At 54.0% G+C, this 25,512-nt stretch overlaps 10 protein-coding genes across 10 annotated transcripts; 5 read left to right on the top strand and 5 right to left on the bottom strand.

The window, feature by feature from the left end:
- Positions 1-704: 704 nt before the first annotated feature.
- Positions 705-2,201, top strand: EV422DRAFT_550966 (putative glucan binding protein; the record flags this gene model as incomplete). Its single annotated transcript, XM_053071800.1, has 5 exons — positions 705-834; positions 1,010-1,376; positions 1,451-1,724; positions 1,793-1,912; positions 1,983-2,201. The coding sequence occupies 5 exons, from the start codon at positions 705-707 to the stop codon at positions 2,199-2,201; spliced, it is 1,110 nt and encodes a 369-aa protein (XP_052924533.1).
- Positions 2,202-2,422: 221 nt separating this feature from the next.
- On the bottom strand, positions 2,423-3,541 carry EV422DRAFT_533865 (transmembrane proteins 14C-domain-containing protein). Its single transcript, XM_053070626.1, has 4 exons — positions 3,305-3,541; positions 3,125-3,226; positions 2,901-2,988; positions 2,423-2,832 (listed from the first exon to the last, which is right to left on the bottom strand). Exons 1-4 carry the CDS (start codon positions 3,411-3,413, stop codon positions 2,784-2,786), a joined length of 348 nt encoding a protein of 115 aa, XP_052924532.1. The 5' UTR covers positions 3,414-3,541; the 3' UTR covers positions 2,423-2,783.
- A 526-nt stretch (positions 3,542-4,067) lies between these two features.
- On the bottom strand, positions 4,068-5,829 carry EV422DRAFT_102157 (uncharacterized protein). Its single transcript, XM_053064529.1, has one exon. The coding sequence runs from the start codon at positions 5,480-5,482 to the stop codon at positions 4,196-4,198; it is 1,287 nt and encodes a 428-aa protein (XP_052924531.1). The 5' UTR covers positions 5,483-5,829; the 3' UTR covers positions 4,068-4,195.
- On the bottom strand, positions 5,449-8,216 carry EV422DRAFT_533858 (P-loop containing nucleoside triphosphate hydrolase protein). The gene is made up of 12 exons (XM_053070625.1): positions 8,037-8,216; positions 7,855-7,958; positions 7,625-7,680; positions 7,284-7,554; positions 7,064-7,203; positions 6,805-7,007; positions 6,625-6,748; positions 6,411-6,561; positions 6,258-6,340; positions 6,090-6,194; positions 5,894-6,023; positions 5,449-5,826 (listed from the first exon to the last, which is right to left on the bottom strand). Exons 2-12 carry the CDS (start codon positions 7,940-7,942, stop codon positions 5,645-5,647), a joined length of 1,533 nt encoding a protein of 510 aa, XP_052924530.1. The 5' UTR covers positions 7,943-7,958; positions 8,037-8,216; the 3' UTR covers positions 5,449-5,644.
- A 139-nt stretch (positions 8,217-8,355) lies between these two features.
- Positions 8,356-8,595, top strand: EV422DRAFT_568632 (uncharacterized protein; the record flags this gene model as incomplete). Its single annotated transcript, XM_053072669.1, has 2 exons — positions 8,356-8,393; positions 8,469-8,595. 2 exons carry the CDS (start codon positions 8,356-8,358, stop codon positions 8,593-8,595), a joined length of 165 nt encoding a protein of 54 aa, XP_052924529.1.
- Positions 8,596-11,031: 2,436 nt separating this feature from the next.
- On the top strand, positions 11,032-14,035 carry EV422DRAFT_102196 (uncharacterized protein). The gene is made up of 4 exons (XM_053064530.1): positions 11,032-12,259; positions 12,327-12,439; positions 12,498-12,826; positions 12,908-14,035. Exons 1-4 carry the CDS (start codon positions 11,525-11,527, stop codon positions 13,627-13,629), a joined length of 1,899 nt encoding a protein of 632 aa, XP_052924528.1. The 5' UTR covers positions 11,032-11,524; the 3' UTR covers positions 13,630-14,035.
- Positions 14,036-14,730: 695 nt separating this feature from the next.
- EV422DRAFT_620962 (uncharacterized protein) lies at positions 14,731-17,449 on the bottom strand (the record flags this gene model as incomplete). The annotated part of the gene is made up of 3 exons (XM_053074120.1): positions 17,008-17,449; positions 16,148-16,908; positions 14,731-16,072 (listed from the first exon to the last, which is right to left on the bottom strand). Exons 1-3 carry the CDS (start codon positions 17,281-17,283, stop codon positions 14,731-14,733), a joined length of 2,379 nt encoding a protein of 792 aa, XP_052924527.1. The 5' UTR covers positions 17,284-17,449.
- Positions 17,450-17,595: 146 nt separating this feature from the next.
- EV422DRAFT_588472 (uncharacterized protein) lies at positions 17,596-20,067 on the top strand. Its single transcript, XM_053073496.1, has 9 exons — positions 17,596-18,112; positions 18,293-18,501; positions 18,583-18,674; positions 18,746-18,807; positions 18,876-18,979; positions 19,050-19,155; positions 19,218-19,303; positions 19,369-19,524; positions 19,618-20,067. Exons 1-9 carry the CDS (start codon positions 17,911-17,913, stop codon positions 19,732-19,734), a joined length of 1,134 nt encoding a protein of 377 aa, XP_052924526.1. The 5' UTR covers positions 17,596-17,910; the 3' UTR covers positions 19,735-20,067.
- Positions 19,579-21,892, bottom strand: EV422DRAFT_598289 (adenylate kinase-domain-containing protein; the record flags this gene model as incomplete). Its single annotated transcript, XM_053073639.1, has 6 exons — positions 19,579-20,367; positions 20,441-20,582; positions 20,650-20,739; positions 20,823-21,519; positions 21,604-21,653; positions 21,733-21,892. The coding sequence occupies 6 exons, from the start codon at positions 21,890-21,892 to the stop codon at positions 20,055-20,057; spliced, it is 1,452 nt and encodes a 483-aa protein (XP_052924525.1). The 3' UTR covers positions 19,579-20,054.
- A 273-nt stretch (positions 21,893-22,165) lies between these two features.
- EV422DRAFT_507299 (uncharacterized protein) lies at positions 22,166-24,905 on the top strand (the record flags this gene model as incomplete). Its single annotated transcript, XM_053068648.1, has 5 exons — positions 22,166-22,597; positions 22,685-22,766; positions 22,843-23,719; positions 23,781-24,042; positions 24,114-24,905. The coding sequence occupies 5 exons, from the start codon at positions 22,166-22,168 to the stop codon at positions 24,903-24,905; spliced, it is 2,445 nt and encodes an 814-aa protein (XP_052924524.1).
- Positions 24,906-25,512: the final 607 nt, after the last annotated feature.

Genomic DNA, 25,512 nt, shown 5'->3' with positions numbered 1-25,512 from the left:
AGCAGTCAAAACGCAGTCAATTTTTCTTCACGAAGGACTGAACTGTCGTCTAGAGATGGGTGGCACAGGGACCGATCCTTAATTTTGTACAGATAGACGAAGGATCCTATGCTGGATACGCTATCATACAATCAGAAAGCTGAACCTATGCCGTTGAACAAGGTTCCCAATGCTCTCTCATAACGAACGTTCGTGAAGGGATAGCAAACCGACGATGAGATAGCCGATGGCATTGGGTCGGAGCAAAGATGTATTCCGGATCATCGACTAAACTAAGGTTCTATGCTTTTAGACCACATTCGATGCTGCTCTCTTGACGACTTGCGAACGTTATAGCGTCAGGGATCGTCCATGCTGCGACACATTGTCATCCCTACCCGATCCAGGCGTGCACGGACACCTCCATGCTTTTGCGGAAAGCTCCTCTTCTCGCATGAACGTGCGGATGTCATAGCGGCACAGGAACCAGTTGATGAGGTATCCCAGCTGAGAGAGTCCAAGCGCCAGCCCTGAATGGATAGGGGAGAACGATGATCTATGTGAGCGCACTACATCGTTTCCATACAGCAGGTGACTCTTACCCAAATGTGTATAAAAGGAATGGAAGCATATCCACCTTCCCCGGAATTGGTCATGACTACAGCGCAAATCTCTCCATACACCCTTCCGCATACGTACGGCAAATACCATCAAATGGCACCCAAATGGGCCTTCTTCGCCTCAGTCGTGCTCGCCACGGATCTTGCCCTGGCTTTGCCGCAAGCCGCGCCCAGCATCTCCACTACCATCGCCGTCTCTTCCGTGCCTACGTCGGCTTCGGAGCCTACATCCACTGTGAACGCTCCATCAGTGACTTCAGACATCCCCGAGCCGACCGATGTTCCGTCAGCCACTTCTGACATCCCCGAACCAACCGATGCCCCCGAACCACCCACATCCGGCGGCAACTCCACAACCCCCTCCCCCGGCTGCCCCCAAAACACCAACAAATTCTGCCTAATCTTCCAAGACGACTTCCAAACCCTCAACCAAAATGTCTGGAAACACGACATCACCCTCTCCGGCGGCGGCAACTGGGAGTTCGAGTGGTACACTAACAACCGCACCAACTCGTTCGTCAAGAACGGGACGCTCTTCCTCAAACCCACGCTCACGGCCGACAACATTGGCGCTGAAAATGTCGTTAGTGGGACCACGATGGATTTGAATGGGAATGAGGCGGGGTATCATTGTACGGATGCGGGGTTCTTTGGATGTAGGAGGACGAGCGATGGGACAAATATTATCAACCCGGTTCAGAGTGCGAGGATTAGTACTGCTGAGAGTGTGGCGATTCAGTATGGAAGGGTTGAAGTTAAGGCGAAGTTGCCGAAAGGGTGAGTTTCCCCAACCGAGGCGTCCTAAATTACCGATCATGCCTAACTTCTCCCTCACCTTGATGTTCCATCAGAGACTGGATCTGGCCCGCAATCTGGCTCCTCCCCAAACGGCCCACCTACGGCAACTGGCCCGCATCCGGCGAGATCGACATCATGGAAAGCCGCGGGAACAAACCCGGCAACGCCAAATCGCCGGGTTACGACACCATCGGCTCGACTCTGCACTGGGGGCCCAGCTACCAGTTCAACAAGTTCGACCTGACACACAAAGAGTTCAAGCTTCCCAGCGGCAGCTTTGGGGATGAGTTCCATACGTTTGGATTGGAGTGGACTCCGGATTATTTGGTGAGTGCCACTTTTGATGGGAAAATCTCGACGGGACCGAGTTGTTTTAACGTCCATTGGCTGAACAGAGGACGTACGTCGACGAGCCTACCAATGTCGTGCTCGAAGTGCCCCTGAGCAAAAGCTTTTGGGACAAAGGCGGCTTCCCCACCAGCATCAACAACCCCTGGGAAGACCAATGCACTGCGGTACGTATCCCCTCCATCCCTCCTCTCAACGCGACCATCAATTCATCCATATCCGTCTCCTCTCCTCTAGGCCCCCTTCGACCAAGAATTCTACCTGATCCTCAATGTCGCCGTGGGCGGCACAGCCTCCTACTTCCCCGACGACGCCGGCGATAACAAACCATGGAAAAACACGGCCGCGACCGCTGCCAAGGACTTTTGGGACGCTAAGGACCAGTGGTACAAGACTTGGGAGAAGGATGATGTGGCTATGAAAGTTGATTCGGTTAAGATGTGGAAGATGTGCTAGGTGGGGTTGGGTCCTGCCGGGCTGCCCCGGGCCCTGAACTGGAATCGGGCCCTGCCTACAGGCATCAGTGTAGTGTCTGTCGTTACAGTACCTACTTGTACCTTACCTGTGCCATATAGACTTGCCATCCTTGTAGACTTTAGACTTATATCAGCTTGTAGATAGAATTCGTTGACTCCTGTTCCTTTGATAGATTCCTGGACATAATCACCAAATGGAAAGATCGCTTCCGCTCCTAAAATACCGCATGTAAAGTTCGTTGTGTGACTATCGTAGTCACTGAATGGATATCGCGGAAGACGACCGCTATGTTCAGAGGGCACATCTCATCGTGGCTTCTCAAATGTATTGAGGGGGAAGTGTCGCAGACATTCGTTCGTCTCCAGCGTAATGACGCTAACTACCAAATCATGCGTTTTCCGACAACAACTTGTAATTACAGATGTGCAAAATGTGTACATGGGAAACCAACAAATCAAACTCCAGTAATGCACGGTGCGGATGGTGACGGTCGGAGCAAATGAGTATGTTCGTCCGTCGTCCTCGTGAAAAGCGATGCAGGCAAAGACAGAAAGGCGGCAATCAAAGCATGGTCGACAATCGGAGACCGTATCGGAAGCATGAGACCCCACTAGGTGGTTATCAACGATTAGACCATCGTATCTCCATCAAAATCGAGCTTGAACGTCGAGCACTCACCTGATCAGAGCAACGAGACCGGCCGGCATGAACTTGCCCGAGTTTGCGAACCGCATCCCCATTATCAGGAGCAGTGTCGCGCTTATCCCTGCATGTCCAGCAAAGAAGAGGCATATGTCAGATCGGCATTCCCGTAAGGCACCATCTCCTCCGAATGGTTCCATGATCGCATTGCCCTTTTCCGTCCCGCCAGTCGCCGTAACGACCGCCTCCACGCAACTCACCAAGCAAGAGCTGAAAGTTCTTCCCATTAGCGCTAACCTGTCTCGCGCCGATCCCCAACAGCGTGCCGGAAAACGTCCCGAATAGCAGCGAGACCAAACTCCCTATTAAAGACAGTCAACCATCTACATCATATTTCCCACTCCGAAGATAAATAGATGGGTTGTCGCAATTGACGGTACCTGCTCTTACGAAGCCGATGACGCCGCCGATGAACACGATCCCTGCGTAGGCGTACGCGAAGTAGTCGGGTTCTTTAGAGCTTAGAGCGCTGGGTTTCCTGAGTGGCATGTTGATTTAGTCTTTATGTGGGAGTGTTGTTGGAAGGATTCGAGCCGGTCTGGGAAAAGTGGGAGGTTCCGTTTCGGAGCCCTACGTCACCGCTTCCGCCCAAATTTCGAAGCGGCCATCGATGTTCAACGCGTTTGGACTTGTAAAAGACAGACAACTTTGTATTCTACATCTGTACACAAGCGCCTCTAGTTCTAGAAAGCAAGCCACGGCGGGCAAGGCGGAGTGGAACCACATCCTTTCCATTCGGTTTTGGATCGCACGGCTCCCATGCTATGAAGATAATAACGTGATGTCCAGCGAGATGCCCTCTCGATTGGGGAGGGCCATAAGATGCCTCTTGGAGACCGGATCTCCATGGCTGTCGAAAGATCCATCCACGTGGAACACGAATCCATCGCGCGTTGATATCCTCCGCAATCCCGTGCAAGCGACCGGCGGCAACGAACAGGACTCGAAATCAGCTAGAGTCTCCAAGGTGGTTCGGCCGGTGCAACTTCTGTTCCGCGACACCTCTCATCTCTGAGGATCTCCGCCATCCGGGGCCATGATTCTCATGAGATGAGATGTGTCGCAGTGGAGGTTGCCTCGGCCTCCTCGGGGTATCGAGCTTAGTCCCTGGAAGGTCGCGATTCGTATCTGCAATCCAGGGCGCTAACCAGATGCGGCTGAGGATGAGATTTGATGCATATTGTACTCAGTACGCATCCCCGACCCTTTCCTCTAAAGCGTCCACCAACGCCCGCCCACGTTCCCAGTGTGCAAGAGGCGCCCTCAATGACCTAGAGCAGGTCACCCTCCTCGTCTTCGTCATCCTCCAACAGATCGCGCACTCCCTCCACGACCCGCAAAACGACCTCAAGGACCCCAAGCTTGAGCAGCTCTGTCCGCTTCTCCATAGCGTCCTCAGAAATAGCGACCATCGGGGCCAACAGCTTTAGGCGTCCTGTCATGAAATTAAGGTCACCAAGATGGATCGGATTCCATTTGACGCGTAATGGGTTCTCCAAATCTTTCTGAGCCGCCTCCAGCCCAGTCCTTTTCCCCTTCTTTCTCACTATCAGCAGAAGCTGAGGTCCATCTAGCTGAGTAGCAGCAGCTGGGTTTGAGTATTGCACCTGCACTAAAAACGCGTTCGAGCTGAAGTTGGCCGGGTATTCCCAGTCAGACCGCCGGAATGAATTGTCTCCCCTGAATGTGGGCAGGCCTGCGGCGACGGAGACCCCTGCCCCGCTGACGACTACGATATTAGGCGCTTCACGCAGGAGTTTAAGACACTCCTCCGTTTCACCGTCAAAGTCCTCGGAAAAGCCGTCGGAGTGCGCATCAGGTCGGGATTGGCCCCGCGTGGAGGACCGGCTCGGTACGTCACCTCGCATGAAGCAATTATGATGGTACTCGGCAAAGCTCCCATCGGTGGACTTCGATAAAGCAAAGACACGAAGGCTTACGGTCAAGCCGACCACAGTGGCTCCGAAAAAATACAAATGGGCGTCTGCCAGGCCCATCATATTATAGATGTCGAGGGTCGGTTTGCTGACGAGGGCGAGTTGGATCAACGGGTCGAATCTATCGGAATCTGGGGAGCCATCCCCGGATCTGCACGCGAGGGCAAATAGGGGCAGGTCCAGTTTCGGGACTACGAACTCTTTACCTAAATCTCGCGCCACCTTCTCAAAAGCATAGCCGAGGATGGCGACGATGAAATCCGGATGGGGCGGTGAACATTCAATCGCAACTGTCCGCGGCAGCGGTACCGCAACACTCGACTGATCTATAAACGCATCGTAAGAGTCCAGTGGGAAAAAACGAGAAACCAAACTCGACACCCGCCGTTCGACACCAAGGTCGCCTACGCACAGCTGCCTCATCCATCCGCAGGTGTGCTGTGAGAACGAGAAAACCCGAGACCCAGACGAAGAGTTGAACCGAGCTTTTTCGGACAGGATGGAGACGTGGGAAGACATGGGTGAGGCAGCTGGTGCGAAAGTGTGCAGAGCATGAAGGGTTGGAAGACGAGAAGTTGAGATAAACTGAACGGTTTCATCACGTGAGCATCGCGCTGTCATTTACATGATTTCTACTCGCAAGGCTCCCACCCTCCAAGACCATGATGGACGGTCAACACGCAAACGACCGTATGCACACCCATTCGATTCACCCGGTCACACATAAGGTAAGAAAAAGAAGTTCATCATTCAATACACAACCACTAATCATACAAATGCCCCTTATTGAGCTTGAGACGAAGCCGGCTCCGACGCAGCAGCGCCCGCCCTTGTCGCCTTGGCGCGCTGGTAATACTCGGCCAGCACCTTCTGTGGAATTCGGTTGAGCATTTCCTTGGGGAAGATACGCAGGAGGGACCATGCCAAGTCCAGGGATTCGAAGATCGTGCGGCCTTCGTAGTAACCTGATTTTGTGATAAGAGGGCTGAGAGTCGCGAAGACGGATGAGGTGATGGTAGAGAATAGACCTACCTTGGGCGATGAAGGTTTTCTCGAACTTGTCCAGGAACTCGAGAGCGAGCTTGTCTTCCTGGTTCAGGGCTTCCTCTCCGACGACTGCCTTCATGGCAGCGGCATCTCGTCCGATGGCGTACTTGGCGTACTATAACGCGACGTTTATCAGTGATCAACGCGTGACAACGAGAGCAAACGAGTAGCGTCTACATACCAGCTGATTGGAAACATCACCGTGGTCCTTCCGGGTGAGCTTCTCACCAATGGCACTCTTCATCAAACGAGACAAGGATGGGAGAACATTGATTGGTGGGTAAATCTGGGAGCAAAGAATGTTTGAGTGAGTAAGTCTCCAGGCATAAAGTCGGAAACGAGGACTCACCTGTCGGTTGTGCAACTGACGGTCAATGAAGATCTGTCCCTCCGTAATGTAACCAGTCAAGTCGGGAATGGGGTGAGTGATATCTGAACCCAGGAAAATGTCAGCATATACATTCCTTCATAGTGCAGTCGATAGAAATGAAACAGGACGCACCATCGTTCGGCATGGTGAGGATGGGAATCTGGGTGATCGAGCCGTTCCTTCCTTGCACACGACCGGCACGCTCATAGATGGTGGACAAATCCGTGTACATGTAACCTGGGTAACCACGACGCCCGGGGACTTCTTCACGGGCAGCAGACACCTATAACGAGATGTCAATAATGGTAATTGAAGACAGGAATGACACCCGCAGTTCAGACATTACCTCACGAAGAGCGTCAGCGTATGAACTCATGTCGGTCAAGATGACCAACACGTGTTTCTCGAGTTGGTAGGCGTAGTACTCCGCGGTCGTGAGAGCCAGACGTGGGGTGATGATACGCTCGATGCTGCAGTTCGATATGAGAAAAAGAAAAGATGGAATACATGACAAAAGCGCACTTACGTAGGGTCATTAGCCAGGTTCAAGAACAAGGTGACACGCTCAAGCGAGCCATTCTCCTCGAAGTCTTGCTTGAAGAACCGCGCAGTCTCCAAGTTTACACCCATAGCTCCAAAGACAATGGCGAAGTTCTCCTCGTGTCCATCCAAAACGCCCTTGTCGATCTTCTTGACCAAACCAGCTTGTCGACAAATTTGGGCAGCGATCTTAATGAGGGAGTTAGATGTTGCCCACAGGAACGGCTCAGTTTCAGGTCACATACTTCGTTATGTGGTAATCCAGCGGCTGAGAAAATGGGAATCTTCTGTCCACGGGCGATAGAGTTCATGGTGTCGATGGCCGAGATTCCGGTCTGAATCATCTCCTCGGGGTAGATACGCGAGAAGGGATTTATAGGTTGACCTATCAGAAGTTCCAGTGGAATGAGACCACAACGTTTTTCCACTCGTGCCACCATCAAGGGTGGAGACAAAAAATCATACCTTGGATGTCAAGGTAGTCCTCCGCAAAGACCTTTGGCCCTCTGTCGATCCCCTTTCCAGATCCGTTAAACACACGACCCAACATGTCCTCAGATACTGGAATCTTGAGCGTGTCACCCGTGAACTCGACCCGTGTCGCTTTAGCATCGACTCCCGAGGTTCCCTCGAAGACTTGGACGATAGCCCTTTTCCCTTGCACTTCCAGAACTTGTCCCGAGCGCTTCGTTCCATCCGGAAGTGTGAGCTCCACGATTTCGGCGTATTTCGCGAACTACAGTAGAGTACGTGAATATCAGGGGAGGCTCGCTTTGGATGCATGCAAACTCGGATGGGCGTCCTACCTTCACGTTGTCCAGGATGACTAGAGGACCGTTCACACCGGCAACGGTTCTGTAGTCTGTACGGAGGAATACAGTCAGCCCTTGTATGCGTGTGCATGATGCATTGGTCCCGGTTGGGAGCCGGAGAGATGGTATTCCGAGACGGAAGATGCACGTGTGGCTCCATCACAAGTCGGCCATCGCCGGAATCGAACCAAGTCCTCCTCCTCAGTCGGTCTCGCAAAGCTTACCAAGGCGAGGCTCCACAGCGTAGTTCCGCGTGACAGCTGCTGCGTGGATTTTTGCCGCTTCGTCTGAGGTTATCCTGGGGTCCGCCATCCTGGCTTGTTTGTCACTATATCGCGCGCAGACACAGTTAGGTCGAGCGCCAGGGGAGAAAGCAGCCGCTTCAGAGTACCAACGATATACTCACGACCGCTGTAACGAGGTTTAGTTTGAGTTGTGTTCCGCGTGGGAAAGTGCAGATGGAGGAGTGGTGCTTGAAGGCAGTTGGGATTCCTGGGAAGCTTTGAATGACGAAGCGCCCAGTCAAAGAAAGCCAGCCTCATACCCATGTCGTGTCTTTTTACAACACGGGCGACTCTTTTCCGAACGCAGTTTTTGCCGCGTCCAGACATTGCGCTCTTTGCGCTCCAATCTCCTCTCCGTTGCAAGTTCCCGCTGGCCTCGCAACGACTCAACGCGGAAGCACTGCAACTCCCTCCGCAGACATCTGCAAGACCAACCTCACCATGGCAGAGCCCCGCATGTTCAAAACCTTCTACGGCTGGTAAGCGCCTCCCTTTGGCCTCACCACTCACTTCCTTCCCGCAACCCTCCCGAATTCACGCACTCTCCCTCACAGGGCCGCAGTGACAGGCATAGGCTTCGTCACGCTGTACTTTGTCCGCAAGTCGATAGCACAGCGAAGGAGAGAGGAGCTGCTGAGGGAGTTGGGCGAGGAGCGGAGGAGGATTACTACCATTCGGTAGTGCACGGAGCGGCTATGGGTAGAATGCCTGTGCTTTAGGTGTAGAAGACGGGTGGGATGGGCAGAACGAGGGCAGGACGATCTGGCGGCGCTGAAATTGTTTTCGGTGACCGAAATTGGGACAGGATTGGACGGATACCGAGAAGAATAGGGAACATATCTAGTTGCTGGGCCGTGCCTTGCTCCTCAATGGGTTTGGAGGGGTTCATTCTCCTCTCCTGAGCTCGACGAAAACCGCGGCCTGGAAATCGAAACAACGTCTCCATGATGTCGATAGTTTTCAAGCGTAGACCACCGCTCGCATGTAGTCTCTCCATGACGACATCTTGGACGAGCCGCCTTTTGTTTGAGCGCTCGATCGTCGGACGAATAGGATTACTCTTACTCCTCTACGGCGACACCCCGGATCGCCATCAACACGCCTTTCCCTGCCCCCATTTTTCATGCAAACGGGTAGTGTAGCACAGTAAGCGATGTCTTCGCATTGGAGGGCTGCCATCTCCTCGAACTACCTGAGCGGCTTGATCTATTCGGAACAGAATCGTTCTCATGAGAATGTTGCGTCTGCAGTGTATCGCTACTAGCTAGGTTGAGGTTCTTGGGAAGACCAGACATCAGAGCATATTCTGGGATGAAAGTGTGTGCTCCTGGGTCTAAACACAACGTCGACCGCGACGATATATGACCATAGAAGTGTCTCTCCACTCTTGAGCAATTGAAATACGCCAGACAGCATTGTGCTCATCGGAGTGAGCAGAGTGGACATGAACAAATGAGAAAGGCGACGTGGGAAAAATGCACGGTGCAACCGGACGGTTTGTGCTGCGCGTTTCCCCACTCGTTGACCCTTCAAACTGTGCATCTTTTGCATGCTGGGCCCTGGGACATGTGACTACAGAATGGACTTTGGAAACGGAGGGAAGCGAGACTCATCTTTGCCCTGTGAGCTGCGTCGTTACCGTGAGCCCTTACGAACCAACTCCGATATAGCAGCTCGCCCGCCAGAAGGGGAGCCCTGAGTTGGAAGATAGATAAAGGACCTCGCCCATAGAGGTCTCGAACTTAACTGACCATGCCTGGAGCAAGGGAACGTACGCTGACATTGGGGGTGGGAATCATCCACGTATTGCTCGCTTCCTCCAGCTTTCGATGTTGGTTTGGACCTCTCCCACGCTCTTGCTTTCGCCACAGTTACTTGGTATACTGGTACGCCCGGACGCTTCGAGGTACTGATCCATATATCGCAAGTATCACCTGAGGATGGTCTGAAGCGTTGATGCGGGGGCTAAGTGATAGATGCTGCACTAACTCGCTGGCCCAGCTTGAAGCGTTTGCATAACGAAGCGGAGGAAACCCGCGAAACTGCTCGGAATCGGCTCGGACTCAAAGCGCCCAAGTCACCGAGCATGGGAGCTTGCCCGATCCATCCCCCGTCTCTCAGGGACCGTCACAACGGGTTGGAGTTGGACCAAGTATGGTGCTCTCTCTTATCAACCTGGATGACCTTACGGGAGAAAGATGGGCTATCTTCCAATGAAATCGCCTGCTGAGATACTGAACATGGACCGTTCACGTAGCATCAAGTGACATGGTCGATCGACGACTGCGACTCGCATCGAGATGGGAGGCACAGGTGGGCAAGGATCATATGCAGGTTCTGGTGTTGCAAGCGGATCCCCTACACACCCGCTGAGATCGGCGTAGAAGAGCCAATGCTGAGGTGCCTGAAGGTATGGTTGATTGCCATTATTTCCAAGTCATATGTTACCGTCCAGGCATGCGTACGAACAGTATGAAAAGGGTCTGCAGACGCAACTCAGCCTACTTCACGTTTTCTTCTGGCTCACCACGTCCTCAGTAAGGTAGCGTGGGAGTATGAAGGTCTGGAGCGACCTCCTCGTCGGTATTCAACATGGAACGGCGCCGTCATCCCAGCAAGTTGACAGGGATCCATATCCACCCACACGTCGATTATTTTTGCATGCAGCATGTTGTTTGTGCGTGGGTGTTGAGTCGATCCTGTCCGAACGGCGAGAGTTGGCGCCAAAACGGCGGCCTGTCCGTCTCCACCGTCACCTCAAAAGTCTCAAGGACCAACCCAAACCCGGTCGGTTTTGACAACCTGCCCAGCTGCCTGCAATAGCGGCCTTGGGTTTCCAGTACCGCCATTCCATCCAGTTCCTCCGTTACTCCCGCTTCCTGTGCCTGTCGGCTGGCAAGTGCGCTCAAACCACACTTTGCACGCTTCGCACCACTATCCAACCTACGGCCTTCAAATTCAGCTGGAAAGCCAGTCCTGCAAAGCTACTCCACTCAATACTGCAGCCTTTTCAGCGACTGAATACCCCGCCCACTGTGCATGTGTTGCTCTGTTGGAACTTGGAACAAAACGAAAGCGTTCGTCTAGAGGTTCTGTATGACAGAATACCCCGACTCGTTCTTGGAGAGCCATTCTAAACAGAGCGCTCCTCGTCAATTTCACCGCTTTACTCGTCGAAAGCCGGTCACTGGGAAAAAGAAGATAGACGCTACAAGCCCCTTTTCCACTCCTCGCAAAGTTTTCGTCGAAAACGGAGAGTTAGGCGAGCATAGATAAGCTTAACCCTAGTCGTTGGGGCGAAACTTTTACGTCGAAACTCCGACGGCACGCCATAGGAGCCCTAGAGAGCGAAAACTGTCGGAGCCGAGCGCTATATACTCATCACAAAACGGAGGACTTCGCCCTTTGGAAAGTCTCTCGAAGTTGGCCTATATATTAGTCCTATCACCATAGTCGGAATCTGCCTCGATTACATCCCATCAACGTCCGTCAAAACTGTTAACGAGCGAAACCCTCGGCCTAAGACGATCACCTCGACCGGTAGGGGCTCCACAAAGGGAGCCCAGTTGGCTAATCATTTGAACTACGATCGGGGAGGGAGATACTAGCAATGGCCAGCCCAGTATCGACGATGGGAGGGCGGAGTACCAGCAACAGAGGCATCATCAGCACGAGCAATGCGAAAGCCGTACCAACGCTCTCCACCACACCAAACAAGCCATCACCGCAACGACGCCCATCACGACAACCAACAACAGGGCTATCAAGTTCACCCGGCAACAAAGTCGCGTCGCTCGGGAAATCCGCAGATGCGCCGATGCCTACTTCCCCAGTCAGAGTCATCCGTGCAGCGCCTACCGTCCTGCGAAAGGTCTCTACCGATTCTTCTGAGGACACAGGAAGCTCAGGCGTTAATTTGAAGGCAGGAAAGAACGGGTCCATACGGCCCAAGATACCTGCGGCTCTCGACCGAGTCGCGTCTACGACGTCGGTAACCTCGTCTGGAACGTTTGGCGGCACATCGCCGACGTCCAGCGTGTTCTCGACACCGAATGGGTTCAAGCGACCAGTAACCACGGCGAGTAAAACGACGATCCCGACTACGGCGACGATAAAAGTGAAGCTGCCAAGTCATATGCAGAGATCGAACACCAAGCCCGCCAGTCCCGGTGGCTCCCCGAATGCAACTCTCACGAACACTGTTACAAGTGCCGTACATCTTCCTCTGGATATCGCGTCGGCGGCCGAGGGTACACCCGATCGGTGTAAACATTGTCGGTCGACGGCTCGATCACTTGATCCGGTGGAGTTGGGGATACAGGCGAATGATAAAGCCGTGCGGAAGGTAGGTTGCACCCGAAGTTCGGAGAGGAACCGTGCGTCGAATTCTGATTATGTCTTGAACTTTGCAGATTATGGACTTGGAAATCGCAAACTCCTCCTTATTGGCGGTCAACACGTCGCTCGAGAACACGATTCGTCAACAGGCACAGGAGATGGAAGCTATGCGGAGAGAAGCTGCGAGGTATGTTATCATGTCCTGCGATCACTGATCAGACACTTCAAACTGACAATACTCCCAGATTGAAGGAGCAAGCAACGGACGCGCAGAACGAAGGCCCACGAATAGATACCCCCAGTACGCCTCTAATGGCGTCAACCACATTCGAAACCGGTGCTAACGGTACCAGCCTGGCCGCCCTTCCATCGACCGCGAAGTCGTCAACTCCGGCGGGGCACACTGAATCAGAAGCGGAGACTGCCCTGGATTCTGTGGAACATACTTATGCACGCATCCACGCTCTCATGCAGCTCATGTTGACTGATTGCAAGAACTGTCTCCTGTACACACCGCCGGTTCACCCGTCTGCTGCCGCGACGGTGACGGTGGTCGTGCCTACGCATGCGATCGGTAGGTGTCCCCGTTTGATACTTCACCACCCTACTGTTTGTCCTGGGTGAGGCATCGGCCAACATTTCTACCGGTCCATAGACATCGAAACACAAGCCCGTCAAGCCCTCGCGCGCAAAGACAGCCAGTCCGGAATACAAAAACCGCCCGTGGTCCTGCAGACCATCACCGCACGTCAACCAAAACTCCCCACCAAATCCCGATCAAAGCCCTCAGATACCGATTCCCAGTCTTCCCGCACATCGCCTGTAACCCCGACCGAGGACGCGCATGAATTCACTACGGGCGGGCATAGGACGCCAGGTCGACGAACCAGGACCGCGAGCGGGTCCGACCTTTCTGTGGATACATCTGGAAACGCCTTAGCGCGGTCAGGGCAACCAGACGACGACCCCTCAAAGAACCATGACACCGACCTCCCCACCGCCGCCGACCTCCAACAATCCACGCTTACCCCTACCACCCGCCGCAAATCCATCTTAATGCCCCCCGTAGTCGATTCGCCCACCCATCCATACCTAGACGACCCGTACTTCCTCGTCGCGGAACGCGAACGTGAACGTGAACTGGAACGGGAACGGCGGCGGGTGTGGGGGGATACACCGCCACGGGTGAAAGCGGCACCGAGGGGGTTGAGGGCGGGGTATGGGAGTGTGCGTGCGGGTGGGGCAGCGGCGCCATATGGGTTTGCGGCGGCGAGACCGTATGCGGGTGGTGGTGGAGGGGCGACGATGGTGTCGCCGGGGTCGGTGCATATTAGGGCCAGGCCGGATGATGTTGCGTCGCTTTTGTCGGATTTTTGAGGGGAGGTGGAGGTTGAGGGAAGTGCAGGCGGCCGCGGCCTTTGCTAGGGCGTGACGGTTGCATCTCGGACTCGGGGTGGGGATACCGCGAAAGCCCATCGTTTAAGCCGTGGAAGTGCTCGGATGAATAACATGACTTTGCAATATCACTCCAATCCACGTTATCGGTTAGCGGAACACATTGGAACTGCTGCCCCCACCATAAGCACGGGTCCTTCAAGATCCGGCGAGCCACACCATACATCAAGGACGGCGATCAGATGGCCGCGGATAAGCCATTCCACATACTTACTCGGAGGAGGCGGCACCCGGTTGTCTCCAATCTTCACACCCACACCGCATCAACGGCATCTCGACACCCACGCCCTACACAGCATGTGATGGCGATTATGAGGAGAACTGTGATGGATAGCGTAGTCTTGCTTGTGGATATAGACGGCGGCCGGTTTCCGCGACAAAGACTTTTAGAGTAGACGGGGGTTAGGAATGGATGCACTATGCATTGACGGGATGTTAGGTGCCTGTCAAACACAGTCTGCCCAGGTCTCCGACCTCACATTCAAAAGCGTCCATGAGCGGGCTGCAGCAGTGCATGCTATTGCAGCACCGACCTCCGCTGCGATGATCACAAATTCAATCTGTCAGACTACGCCCCAAAGTCCATCGTTAGACTTTTGCATAATGTATATTTACGTATGGTGCGAGATTTGAGAAGGATTGTTGTAGCTGTGAAAAATGTTTGACATCGAGTGCTGAACAACATGCGAAATAATGTGATGCGCAGGAGAGAGTAGATTCCTGGGGGGAAGTGAATGAAAGTGACCTTGGATGGGCGCTTGCTCCGCGCAGCCTACACATTTCAAAGTCTTGCCCTCTGCATCAGCTTCCCAGGAGTCCTTTCCGACGCAGGGGTAGGGACAGAGTGCAGGGCTGTGCCATTGATCAGAGTTTCTTTATACAAACAACACGGTGACACCCCAAAACAAAACAAAAAATGGAAGAAATGTACATCACAGCTCCCTGGTAAATCTATATACACCCCAAAAATTCTTTTCCCATCCCCCTCCCAGGGCCAAATCCCCCCCAACCCCCCTCACAAACTCACCCCTTTTTTCCCCTCTCTTCCACCCACCTCCTACACCACTCTCCAATCTTCTCACTCTTCCCCACCGTCGGGACAACCTTCCCTACGGACTTTCCCACCCCCTTCACAAAGCTCTCCAGCTCGCTAAAACTGCTATGCTCCGAGTACGGCACTCCCAATGTAACTAACCGAACCTGTTTCCGTTTCGAACTTGCAGGGATCGGCGCACCGCTTCGCTGTTTGTTCACGTCTGTCTCGATGTAGATGGAGCTGTAGGTCGGGTTGAGGCTTTTGACAGAATAAGCTTCGCCGCGTTTTTCTTCTTCTATTGGGTCGGCGCCTTTACGCGGTCTGAACGTCCATCCTGTGGGGCGGATGCACAGGACGAGGTCGGGGTCGAGGTTGAGGCGGCGGATGTAGGAGAGGACGTCGGTGGGTTTGAGTTGGGACATGGCGACGAGGTGGATGGCTGAGGCGCGGGCGTCCAGGGATCGTGGGGTTCGGGTGTCGTCGTCCAGGGCGGCGGTTGAGGGGGAAAGGGTGTGAGCTAGGGTGCGGATGAGCTGCTCGTCCTGTAATGCGTAGAGCACGCGGCGTTTAACGGCGGTGCAGAAGACTGTGGTGTGGAGACGTGTGGCGATGGATTGGAAGATTTTTTCTTTGCCGATGGTGTAGGTTCCGACTAGGATGAGAATGTTATGTGGGTTGGTGCGGGGCGCGGCGGGTGGGGCGGGTGTGAAACCGAGGTTTTGCTTGTTGAAATCCAGGAGGGATTGCTTCGGGGTGCCGGTGGCGCCGCCATTTGATGGTGACTCGGTGGACTTGGCTGTGCCATTGGCCGATGCCGCGAGGCCTAAAGCGGACCCCATCCATTTCCTCAACAGCCCAACAGCGCCATGTCGTTCCGCCTCCCCACCCGCAACGATGTGCTGCGCTTCCTCTCCCCGGTATAACCGAACCGCAAAGTCGGTGACGGCACCCACAACCAGATCCTGTGGCGGGAATCTATGCGATGGCCCACAGTACGTCGTATCCAGGTACACGATATCAATATGTCGGTCCCGTAACAGTGGATGTGTCAGATGTGACGGGTGGGCGCGGAAGTCCCCGGTGTGGAGGTATCGTTTACCGCATGGAAGATCAAAGACGAATAGAACTGCGCCTGGACAGTGATTTGCGTCTATTAAAGTGACTGTCACGCCGAGAACGTCAAATGGGGTTTCCATGGGTAGGCGGATGATGTATTGTTCATCGACACGGAGTTGTTGGATGACGAGATTCCCGGTGACCTCGGAACAGTAGATGGGACCGTAGTTAAAACGGTGATTCAGGCCGCCGTAGTGATCCGAATGAAAATGGCTGCCATACGCAGGACAACGGAGATGAGAGATGAGAACGAGTATGGCGTGCAGGCAACCGGTTCATCCAACATACGTGAGGAAATACGCAAGACATCCTTCCACGCGACCGTACATGAACGCATCGACAGTGAAGCTCGTCTCAGGCATGCGTTTGTACCACGGACACGGTCTTCTCTTTGCAATCGCGTATCCATTCTCGACCTTCGCATCCGCCGTCAAGAAGGGATCACTCTCCCAGGTCGCTTCAGTTTTGACTGGCCCCTCGGCGCCTTCCTCCAACTTGAAGGATGAGCCACGAGCCGGACTAGCCCAGTCGATCGCGTCCCAAGCATCATTGCCCGCCAGTTCCAATTCTAAATCATCGCCGTATAGTTGGGAGAAGTACTCGTCCTGGTCGGATTCACTCGCTAGATCTGCGCAGGAAGCGGCATCGATTGCGTCCATGGGATCGGTCTCTTGTTCCGCGGGACTTTCGGTGACGGGCAGAGCTTCGAAGTTGGGTATAGGGGACATTGAAGGCTCATTCTTGATATGTACGGCGATGTGCTCAGTTACTGACGTGACAGGCAGATTGTGATCCACGGATATTGATGCTACAAAATCCAGCTCTGATGCGGGAACCTCTAGTTTACGCCGCCTTTCAACCTGATCTTCGCTTCTCTCGCCCGAGCCATCAACACGACATACAGAAAGTATGGCCGACCCAGCACTCTCTACGCGCGTTCCAGAACTTGCGCCCGATGTGGCCTGATCCTCAAAGTCCATCAGCTCAGCGTCGTCCCCAAACCCTTGCTCGGCCAGTGCATCCAGACACTGGTTGACATGCTGATTGACCTATTGGATTTTTCGAATCGTGTCAACTCTTCCAGCTACCAGCAAGCGCGTGAAAACCCCCAGTGCAAGGTGCGGGTGGGAGCATTTACGTTCGCATACCTTCACACCGCTTCCACCGCTCAGCTGTATCCCGCATACTGGACATAACAGCTTGCTTCCATCCTCTGCATATCCAACACCCGCCTCACCCTTCTCAGGGTTCTCCTTCGCGTCCGCGGCGTCCCTGTTTGCTGGCCCACGACATGCGGCAAAATAGTCCGTGAGAGTGGAACCCTCTGAAGTCAGCGAGGCCGGTGCCGACGAGGAGCTTCCGCGAGCCTTCTTCTTTGAGTTTTGCCCTGCTGGTTGAACGTTGGAGCCTTTTCGCTTTTGCATTGGGGGGAAAAAAAATAGGACCCGACGGCTCTGCTAACTATACGTCCAAAGTGAGGGCCCGGGAAAGATATTGAGCGTGGAAGCAAGCGTATCGAAGTGCTTGTCCCGCATCGCCCAGCAATGGTGTTTGGTTGTCGTTTACGCCTTGGGATGCCCGACGTCGTTGGACGTTTTTTCCCCACGAACAACCAGAGTCTCTTGAAAGACATGGCGGGAACGAAATGAGATGCACAGCCACGCGCAGTCCGATTGTTTGTCCAATTGCTCGTCACCGCATTTCCATGTCTTCCCCGAGAGGACCGTGGGAACCATCTCTGGGTGTCTTTCTTTCAGAGGGCTATGCCGCAAACATACAGTAACTCAAAACCTCGACTCATCGTATCCGCCATCACGGGCAGGCCGCAGACAGACAGTCAGACATTTCCCTCGACTACAGAACGACGCTCTCTCCTCTGCACTCCACATTTTACCAGACGGCCACAATACGGAAGCTTTCTCCGGCTGAACAACGGTCGTTCTACTCTACTACGCGTCGGCTGTCAACTTCACATCCCAACCGCCACCCACTCCCATAGATATAGCAGGGCTAAATAGACGTCTCCATTGATACAACATCAGGCTCGCACAATGGCACCATCTGTTCTTGTTCTCGGTGGTGTCGGCTTCCTTGGAAGGCACCTCGTCGCTTACTTGGTCGAAAACGATATTGCCGCGAACATCCGAGTCGCTGACAAGGTCCTCCCGGCTACGGCCTATCTTTCCGACAAGCTCAAGAAGGTCTTTGAAGACAAGAGGGTCGAATTCAAGCAGGCGAATCTGGCCAACCCTGGTAAGCAGTGGAGGCGGACTGGGCATTCCGGCCTCATTTTCAGTTCGTGGGAGGTAGTAAGATGGTGGGCCATTCTAGAGGGACAACTTGGGCCATGGGCAAACGCGTGGGAAGGATTCTCACTATGACCGAGTGACTTACCTCCCAATTCCAATTCGTTCTTTCTTCCTTCTCATGCAGCCGCCATTGAAAAGATATACACAAAGGACGACGGCTCAGCGTTCGACTATGTCATCAACCTCGCTGCCGAGACAAAATACGGGCAGTCAGACGAAGTATATGACGAACGAACATATCAGCTGTCCGTTGCTGTCGCAAAGGAGGCTGCAAAGCGGAAGGTCAAGGTTTTCGTGGAAGTGAGCACTGCTCAAGTTTACGAGTCGGATAAGGTTCGCACATCTTGTTATTGAGACTGTTGAACGTGGGAAAAAGTGCCAAAGCTGACCAATTTTTTGTCATTTCATCAATAGAAACCATCCACAGAAGAGAGCAAGCTCAAGCCTTGGACTGCTGTGGCGAAATCGAAACTGAAGGCGGAGGAAGAGCTAAAGAAGATTCCAGGGTACTCAGGCGGCATCTGTGTTGAGCAACCGCAAAACGACTCCATATTGCTAAAACCCTACTTGACCTTAGTTTGAACCTGGTTATCGTCCGACCTGCTCTGGTATACGGCCCCGGTGATGTCTACGGCATCAGTGAGTTCTTTCTGGGCATCAGAAATCATGTTTTGTTTATGGATTGGGCACTAAAACGAAATTCGTAGCCCCGCGTTTGATTATGGGAGCCGTTTACAGACAACTTGGCGAGAAGATGGAGCTCCTCTGGACAAAGGATTTGAGGATGAACACCGTCCATGTTACTGACGCCGTACGTCGACGGAACCTGGCGCTTTTTAGTCAGCGAGGTTTCCATGTATTTACCGACATGTACGCAATAGGTCCGTGGGATATGGCATGTGACCGGGACAACGGCTGAGAAGGGTGGCAGAACAGGCCCAGTGGCCAGCCCTGAGATTTACAATCTCGCTGACCACAACGAAACAGGTAAATTGCGATAATGGAGCATTGGAAATATCGGCGACTGCTGACCATTTTCATGAATCTAGATCAAGGCAAGGTCAACGAATTGATCAAGGCTCTTTTCGGAATCGATACCGGTTTCCAAGGGACAATGATCAGTCAATTCGCCAAGGTGAGCAGAATCTTCCCCACGCACGCGTGGAACAATGCGTTCTGATGAGTTCCCATTTCCTACAGTTGAACTTGGAGTCGGTAACGGAGGATGTCAACGAGAAGCATCTGCAGCCCTGGTCCGAGTTGTGCAAATCAGGCGGTGTCACCAATACCCCGCTGACGCCCTTCTTGGACAAGGAGTTGTTGAAGGACAATGCGTTAAGCGTTGATGGTTCTAAGGTGGGGTGTGGCAGAAAAACACCATAATCTGCTTCTCTTGGATTTGGGCGAGCAGGCTGACAAGTTTTCCGGAATTCACTTCAACCTACACAGATCGAAAAAACCCTCGGCTTCGAATACAAGGTCCCGAACATGACAGAAGCCAACCTCAGGGACGTCGTGACGGAGTTTGTAGAGAGCGGGATGTGGCCAAAGGGAACCACTAAATGAGCATCCAAGTCAGCCAAAACAAACATTTCCACACACTTTCACCACCCCCTATGAACAGGAGATAACCCTAAACCCCTTTTCTTCTGTGACACCCTCCCTCCCGCTGTTTATTCTTTTCTTTTCTTCGACTCTCATCGTAGGGAACTGGAAAATTTCATTTTCTTAGTGTATTGATGGTGTTCAGTTGTGATGCGGACTTGATAATCGGAAAGTGACCGCGTAACATCCCAACTTCGGCTGGAATAGGTCTCACTTGGAAACTGAATGCATGCAATTCCAACCCCCCATACAAAAACCGTCCCAAAAACCCCCTCACCCACTCACAACGCCCCCTTATTACTCCGGACCATCGCCCCCCTAACCCTCTCAAAAACTCTCTCTATCCCTTCCCCTCCCTCTCCACCATCATCAGCATCAATATCCTGCACAACCCCAACCGTCTCCCCCGGCTTCACCCCCGCCGGCGTGCGGCCCTTCCCCCCTTTCGCCCGGCCGGGCGCGTAGATGGAGAGGATATCGCTGTGTAGGGATGCTGCGGCGTCGATGCGAGATTGGGGGTTTGTTGAGGGGGAAGCTGGGGAGTGGAGGAGGCGGTGGAGGCAGGTGGCGGGTGTGGCGTGGAGGAAGAGGATCCTGTGTGTAATAAATGTGTTATCAGTGTTGCTGTATATGAGCACGTGCGATGGAGGGGGGTAAAAAGACTTACCGGTTAGGTACAATCCCCGCATCTTTCAGCGCATCCGCCTGCACTTTCGTCCGCGGGAACCCGTCCAGGACCCATCCGCGGTCGATGCAGTGGCGTTTTTGTAGGCGGTCGAGGATGAGGGGGAGGATTAGGTCGTCTGGGACTGGTGGGAAGAGAAGGGGGGTGAGTTGGTGGGGAAATAGGGAGGATGGGTTTTACTGGGGAGTTACCGGAATCGGGGTCGTTGATGTATTGGGCGTATTGGCTGCTTTTGGGGGTGGAGAGGGAGAGGAGTTCGAGGAGGACTGTGCGTGGGGAAACTACAAAAAACCGCCCCCAAGTCAGCTCCAGTTCCGCTGCGAAACATCACCCAATCCACCGATCGCAAGACCGATAAACCTACCAACAACAACCCCAAACTCCCTCCCCATCATCTCGGCCACCACCGTCTTCCCACACCCAGGCAACCCCGCTACCACACACCTAACCATCCTCGGCGCCCTCGTCACCTTCCCGCTCTCCACCTCCCTCACACACGCCCCCAACGCCTCATCCCCCTTCTCACTAATCCCCTCCCCCAACTCCACCGTCCGCACAATACTCCTATCAAACGCCTCAGTGACACCCCGGAGGTGTCGCCGGTACTGCGCGAGTCGTTTCCGGATTGCGTCGGGTTTGTCGGTTTGTCGTTGGATCAGGCGGGCGAGGAGGGTGGGGTTATCCGGCGGGGGGTTGGTGCGGAGATGATACAACCGATTCGTCAACGGGTCGATCCTGGTCCCCGTCTGCCGTTCCACAATAACTTCCTCAGGTATCTCAAAAACAATAATCCTTGTGGGCAACACGCCACGGGAGATCAGCCCTTTAGCCTGATCTTTTGTTCGCGGGAAGCCTTCGAGGACAAACCCGCGCAGGGCGACCTCGGGGTCTTGGAGGCGGGACATGACGAGGCCGAGCATGACGGCGTCCGGGACGTATTCGCCGCGTTCGAGGTAGGGCCGGGCTTGCGTGCCGAGAGAGGTTTGGCGTTCGATGGCGGTGGCGAGGAGACGGCCGGCGGAGATTTGGACTAGGTCGAGGGTGAGGGCTAGTTGTTCGGCCTTTTTCAGGGAGAGGGGGTGATTGGATGAGCTGATTTTGTCCTGTGCTCGTATTCGAATTGATGTTTGGGGCTTCAAACTTACAATTCTCCCCTGCCCCGAAGTAGGCGGTCCCAAAATCACAATCCCATGTGCTACAAACCCCCATAACAAAAAAAAAACCCCATCAGCACCAACCCTACTTTCTCACCTACTCCATTCCCCCAAACTCACTAGGACTCTTCTGCAACTGCTCAATCATAAACTGTATGGCATCGTCCGGTTTGTCGATCACCATGCGCCCGATGATGCCTTCGAACAGGTCGAAGAGCTCGTGCCGGTCTGCGTAGGAGGCCAGGGCTTGGATGTTGTCTGTGGGGAGGAGGTCGTTCATTTCGTTTGTGCTTCTCTTCTTTGTCGACCGTAGTTCGTCGTGACAAGAAACGGACTCGAGAAAAGGTATGGACATGCGGAGGGTCGGGACTTGGGGATGACGCGTGAAAATGACAGGATATCGACAGCGCGTTTCCGACCAAAACCGGAGCCAAAAGGAATGTTGCACGTAACGGTAGCGAAAAAGCGGACGGAGGTCTATGGTACTACAACGATTTCAAACTGGACTCCAGCAAATCCATTGACACCCCATCACACCACTGAACATACAAAAATGGCAACCAAGAAATCCCCCTCCCGTAGCACCTCCGCCTCCAAATCCGCTCTCTCCACCTCCCCTGGTCCCAAACCCACCACCGCCGCCCCCGGCTCCCGGGGCAACTCCGCCACCAAGCGCAAAGTCAGCGCCCTCCCTGCCAACAAATCCGTCTCCCAAGCCAACCTCGAAGTCGAAGGCGTCGAGCGGGTGGGGAGTAAAGCCGGTCTAGGTGTCACCGAGGAAACCGCTAACGTGACAAATGTGGAAGGGGAGGGGGAGAAGAACGGCAAACCAACGGTTGTGGTCCCGCAGGTGGATGAGAAAGCGGAGTTTTCGAAACGGGTTGAGGCGCTGCCGTTGCCGTTTGAAGTTTTGAGGACGGGGTTGAGTATGTTGGGGAGGGCGCCGAGGGAGTTGAGGATGGTGTTTGGGAAGTTGAGTCTTCCGGTGGGTGTACTTGACCATCTTTGAGTGGGGATAAGGGCGGAGAGTTGGATGTGTCGTTCGCTGATACGTGGACCGCAATTATTCCAGAACGCAGGATTCAATCAGCTGGACATGCTGAGAAACTATCCGTTTCTTCATACATTAGAGCTCCCCGGGAATGGAATCACAGGTAAAGCAAATTCTTCAACACACACGCCTAGATGCTTCACAGCATCAATCTAACATATTCATTCCACCTTACTCAGACGTCTCAGTCCTCGGCACCCTCCGCTACCTCACCCACCTCGACCTCTCCAACAACAAACTCCCCTCCGCCCTCGCATTCCACCCACCCCCGCACAACCTCCAATTCGCCGACCTCTCCAAAAACCAAATCACAACCATCCCAGACCTCTCCCCACACCGCTTTCTCCGCACACTATGCCTCGACCGCAACATGATCTGCAACATCGGGTCTGGATTACAGCACTGCGCGCATCTGACGCATTTGAGTTTGGTTAATAATGGGATTGTGGAAATTGAGGGGTTGGAGGGGTTGCCGTTGCAGTACCTGGATTTACGGTGGAATCGGATATCGAGGCTGGAGGGCCTTGAGGGGTTGGCGGAGTTGGAGGAGTTGCGGGTTGGATTCAATGATATTACAGAGTTAAGGGTCTTGAAAGGGTTGTTGGCGTTGCGGAAAGTGGATGTGGAAGGGAATGCGATTGGAGGGTTGGAAGAGAGTATGGCGGCCTTGGAGGAGTTGGTGCATTTGCGGGAAGTGCATTTGGGGGATAACCCGATCTCGCGGGTCGGTTCCTCGCGGGAGACGAACATGTCAACAGCAGCAGCAGCCCCAGCATCGCTACCCTCCCACCCCCCGGACGCAGATTACCGTCTCCGCATCGTCTTCCGCCTCCCGCGCCTCACAGTACTAGACGGACTCCCCGTAACTGCCGAAGAGAAAACAGCGGCAATCAACATGTTCAGCCCGCCGCCGCCCATGGTCGCCAGCGTGCAGCATGCGGAGATGCTGAAGAATTACGTGCTTCCGCGGATGGTTACGATCGGGAAGGTTGAGTTGATGAGAGCGAGGCGGTTGAGGCCTGTTGTGATTTGTGGGAGTAAGGGAGTGGGGAAGAGGTACGGTACAGTTCCTCGCCAACGTAGCAAAATTTGCAGCTAGTTCTGAATTTTCTCACAGATCCCTCGCCCAACGCCTAACAACCACACACCCCGACATCTACACCCTGATCCCCTCCCACACGACGCGGCCGCCACGGCCGCATGAGACAGACGGCGTCGAGTACCACTTCACCTCCAAAGCCGACATGCAGGCTGTCATTGAACAAGGCCGATTCGTGCAGGTCGCGGTCCTGTTTGGGGAGATGTACGGCGTGTGCGAGGATGTTCTGGATCGGGCGACGGAGAGCGGGCGGATTGGGGTGCTTTGTATGGAGTTGGATGTGAGTGTATGCGTGGGATGTCCTCCTTTCTTTGGTTCACTTCGATTCTTCACTAACGTTTTGTTTGACAGGGCGTACTATCACTCAAACGCTCCCCCATCAAATGCCACTACATCAACGTATCCGCGCCCGACATCGCCACATTACAAAGCCGCCTCCACGCATTGCACGGTTCTCCCGCCGATATACCCGCCAGCACGCCATCTCACTCTTCCCCAACACCCGGCTCGTTCTCTCAAACGCGGTTATCAGACGCCGATGGGTCCCATCAACAGCTCATCCCGATCGCACAATCGGACAGCCATGCGATGCATATTGTAGGACCGACGCAGAACCCGCCGAGTCGGGGAAGTACCTCCGGCCGGAGTGATGTGGCTGGTGGGGATGACAACACCAGCACCACCAACAATAATGAAGAGACCGACGAGACCGATGCTATCACCATGGCAAGTTCCGGCAGTTCCCGGCACGTTTCCGGACCAAGGACAGCGAGCCCGTCGGTTGCTTCGTCCATCAGTCGGCGGGAATCTGCGCAATCCCCACCGATACGGCGAGATCCCTCCACGCCGAGCGAAGTGGCCGATGAGCAGAGTGATAGCGGCGTCCAGGATGGTGGGGATGAAGGGCAGATCGGGCAGGCAGGAGCGGCACCTCACCTGACGCCGCGCTCGTTGACGCATCGGTGGTTGGTGAAAGCGGCGCTCACGAAAGCGCACGTGGATAAATACGCGGGATTGGAGGGGAAAGGACAGGAGAAGTTTTTTGATTTGAGAATTGTGAATGAGGACATGGATGCGGCTTATGCCGAATTGGAGAGCTTTTGTCTCCGGGAGTGGGAGAAGGTTAGGGATTTGGAGGAGTGACCGGATCATGGGGTGAAAGATGTTTTGCGAGTTTCCTTTTGCATCAATCTGATTGAATCGATCAAAGTGGGCTGGTGTTGAGCAACACTGCCTACGCCCGAGCATACGCAAATGTAGAATAAGTATACGACTCTCCAAAAAGTGTGAGACTTTCCATCAGTTCTAGGCTAGTTCTGTGGCAAGAAGGCTGACGTACACCGTTGACTTTTGCAGCCAATGTTCTCTCGGGGGAGTCCGGGTGAGGTAGTTTAACGCGGCATGTCACAACTCGATGGGGTCGACATGTGTCGCAAAGTAGCTGATGGCCTGGTGGTCATGGACGGTAAATCAATGCCCATTAACATTTGCAAGGCTACCTCGTTTTCCTCTCACCTTCAGCGGACACCTATTATACACTTCCGAAGCTTTGTGCTGCTCTCTCCGGCCATCTTTCCAAAGAAGCGTCATGACCAACTCCGAGCTTGAAAACGGGCTCAGTTGCGCATTTTCGATCCGATCCACAAGGTGTTCCCACGTGTTCGGAAGCGCGCTGAAATCGGCCGGCATATCCTCTACGGTATGCGAGGAGACTGCATCTAATCTTCGCGCTGCAGCCACTGAAAGCTTC

The sequence above is a fragment of the Fimicolochytrium jonesii genome, assembly GCF_025526975.1.
Source record: "Fimicolochytrium jonesii strain JEL569 chromosome Unknown EV422scaffold_16, whole genome shotgun sequence".
Classification (NCBI taxonomy): Eukaryota; Fungi; Chytridiomycota; class Chytridiomycetes; order Spizellomycetales; family Powellomycetaceae; genus Fimicolochytrium; species Fimicolochytrium jonesii.
Note: the sequence above shows the minus strand (reverse complement) of the source record. Positions and strands in the feature narration are given on the sequence as shown.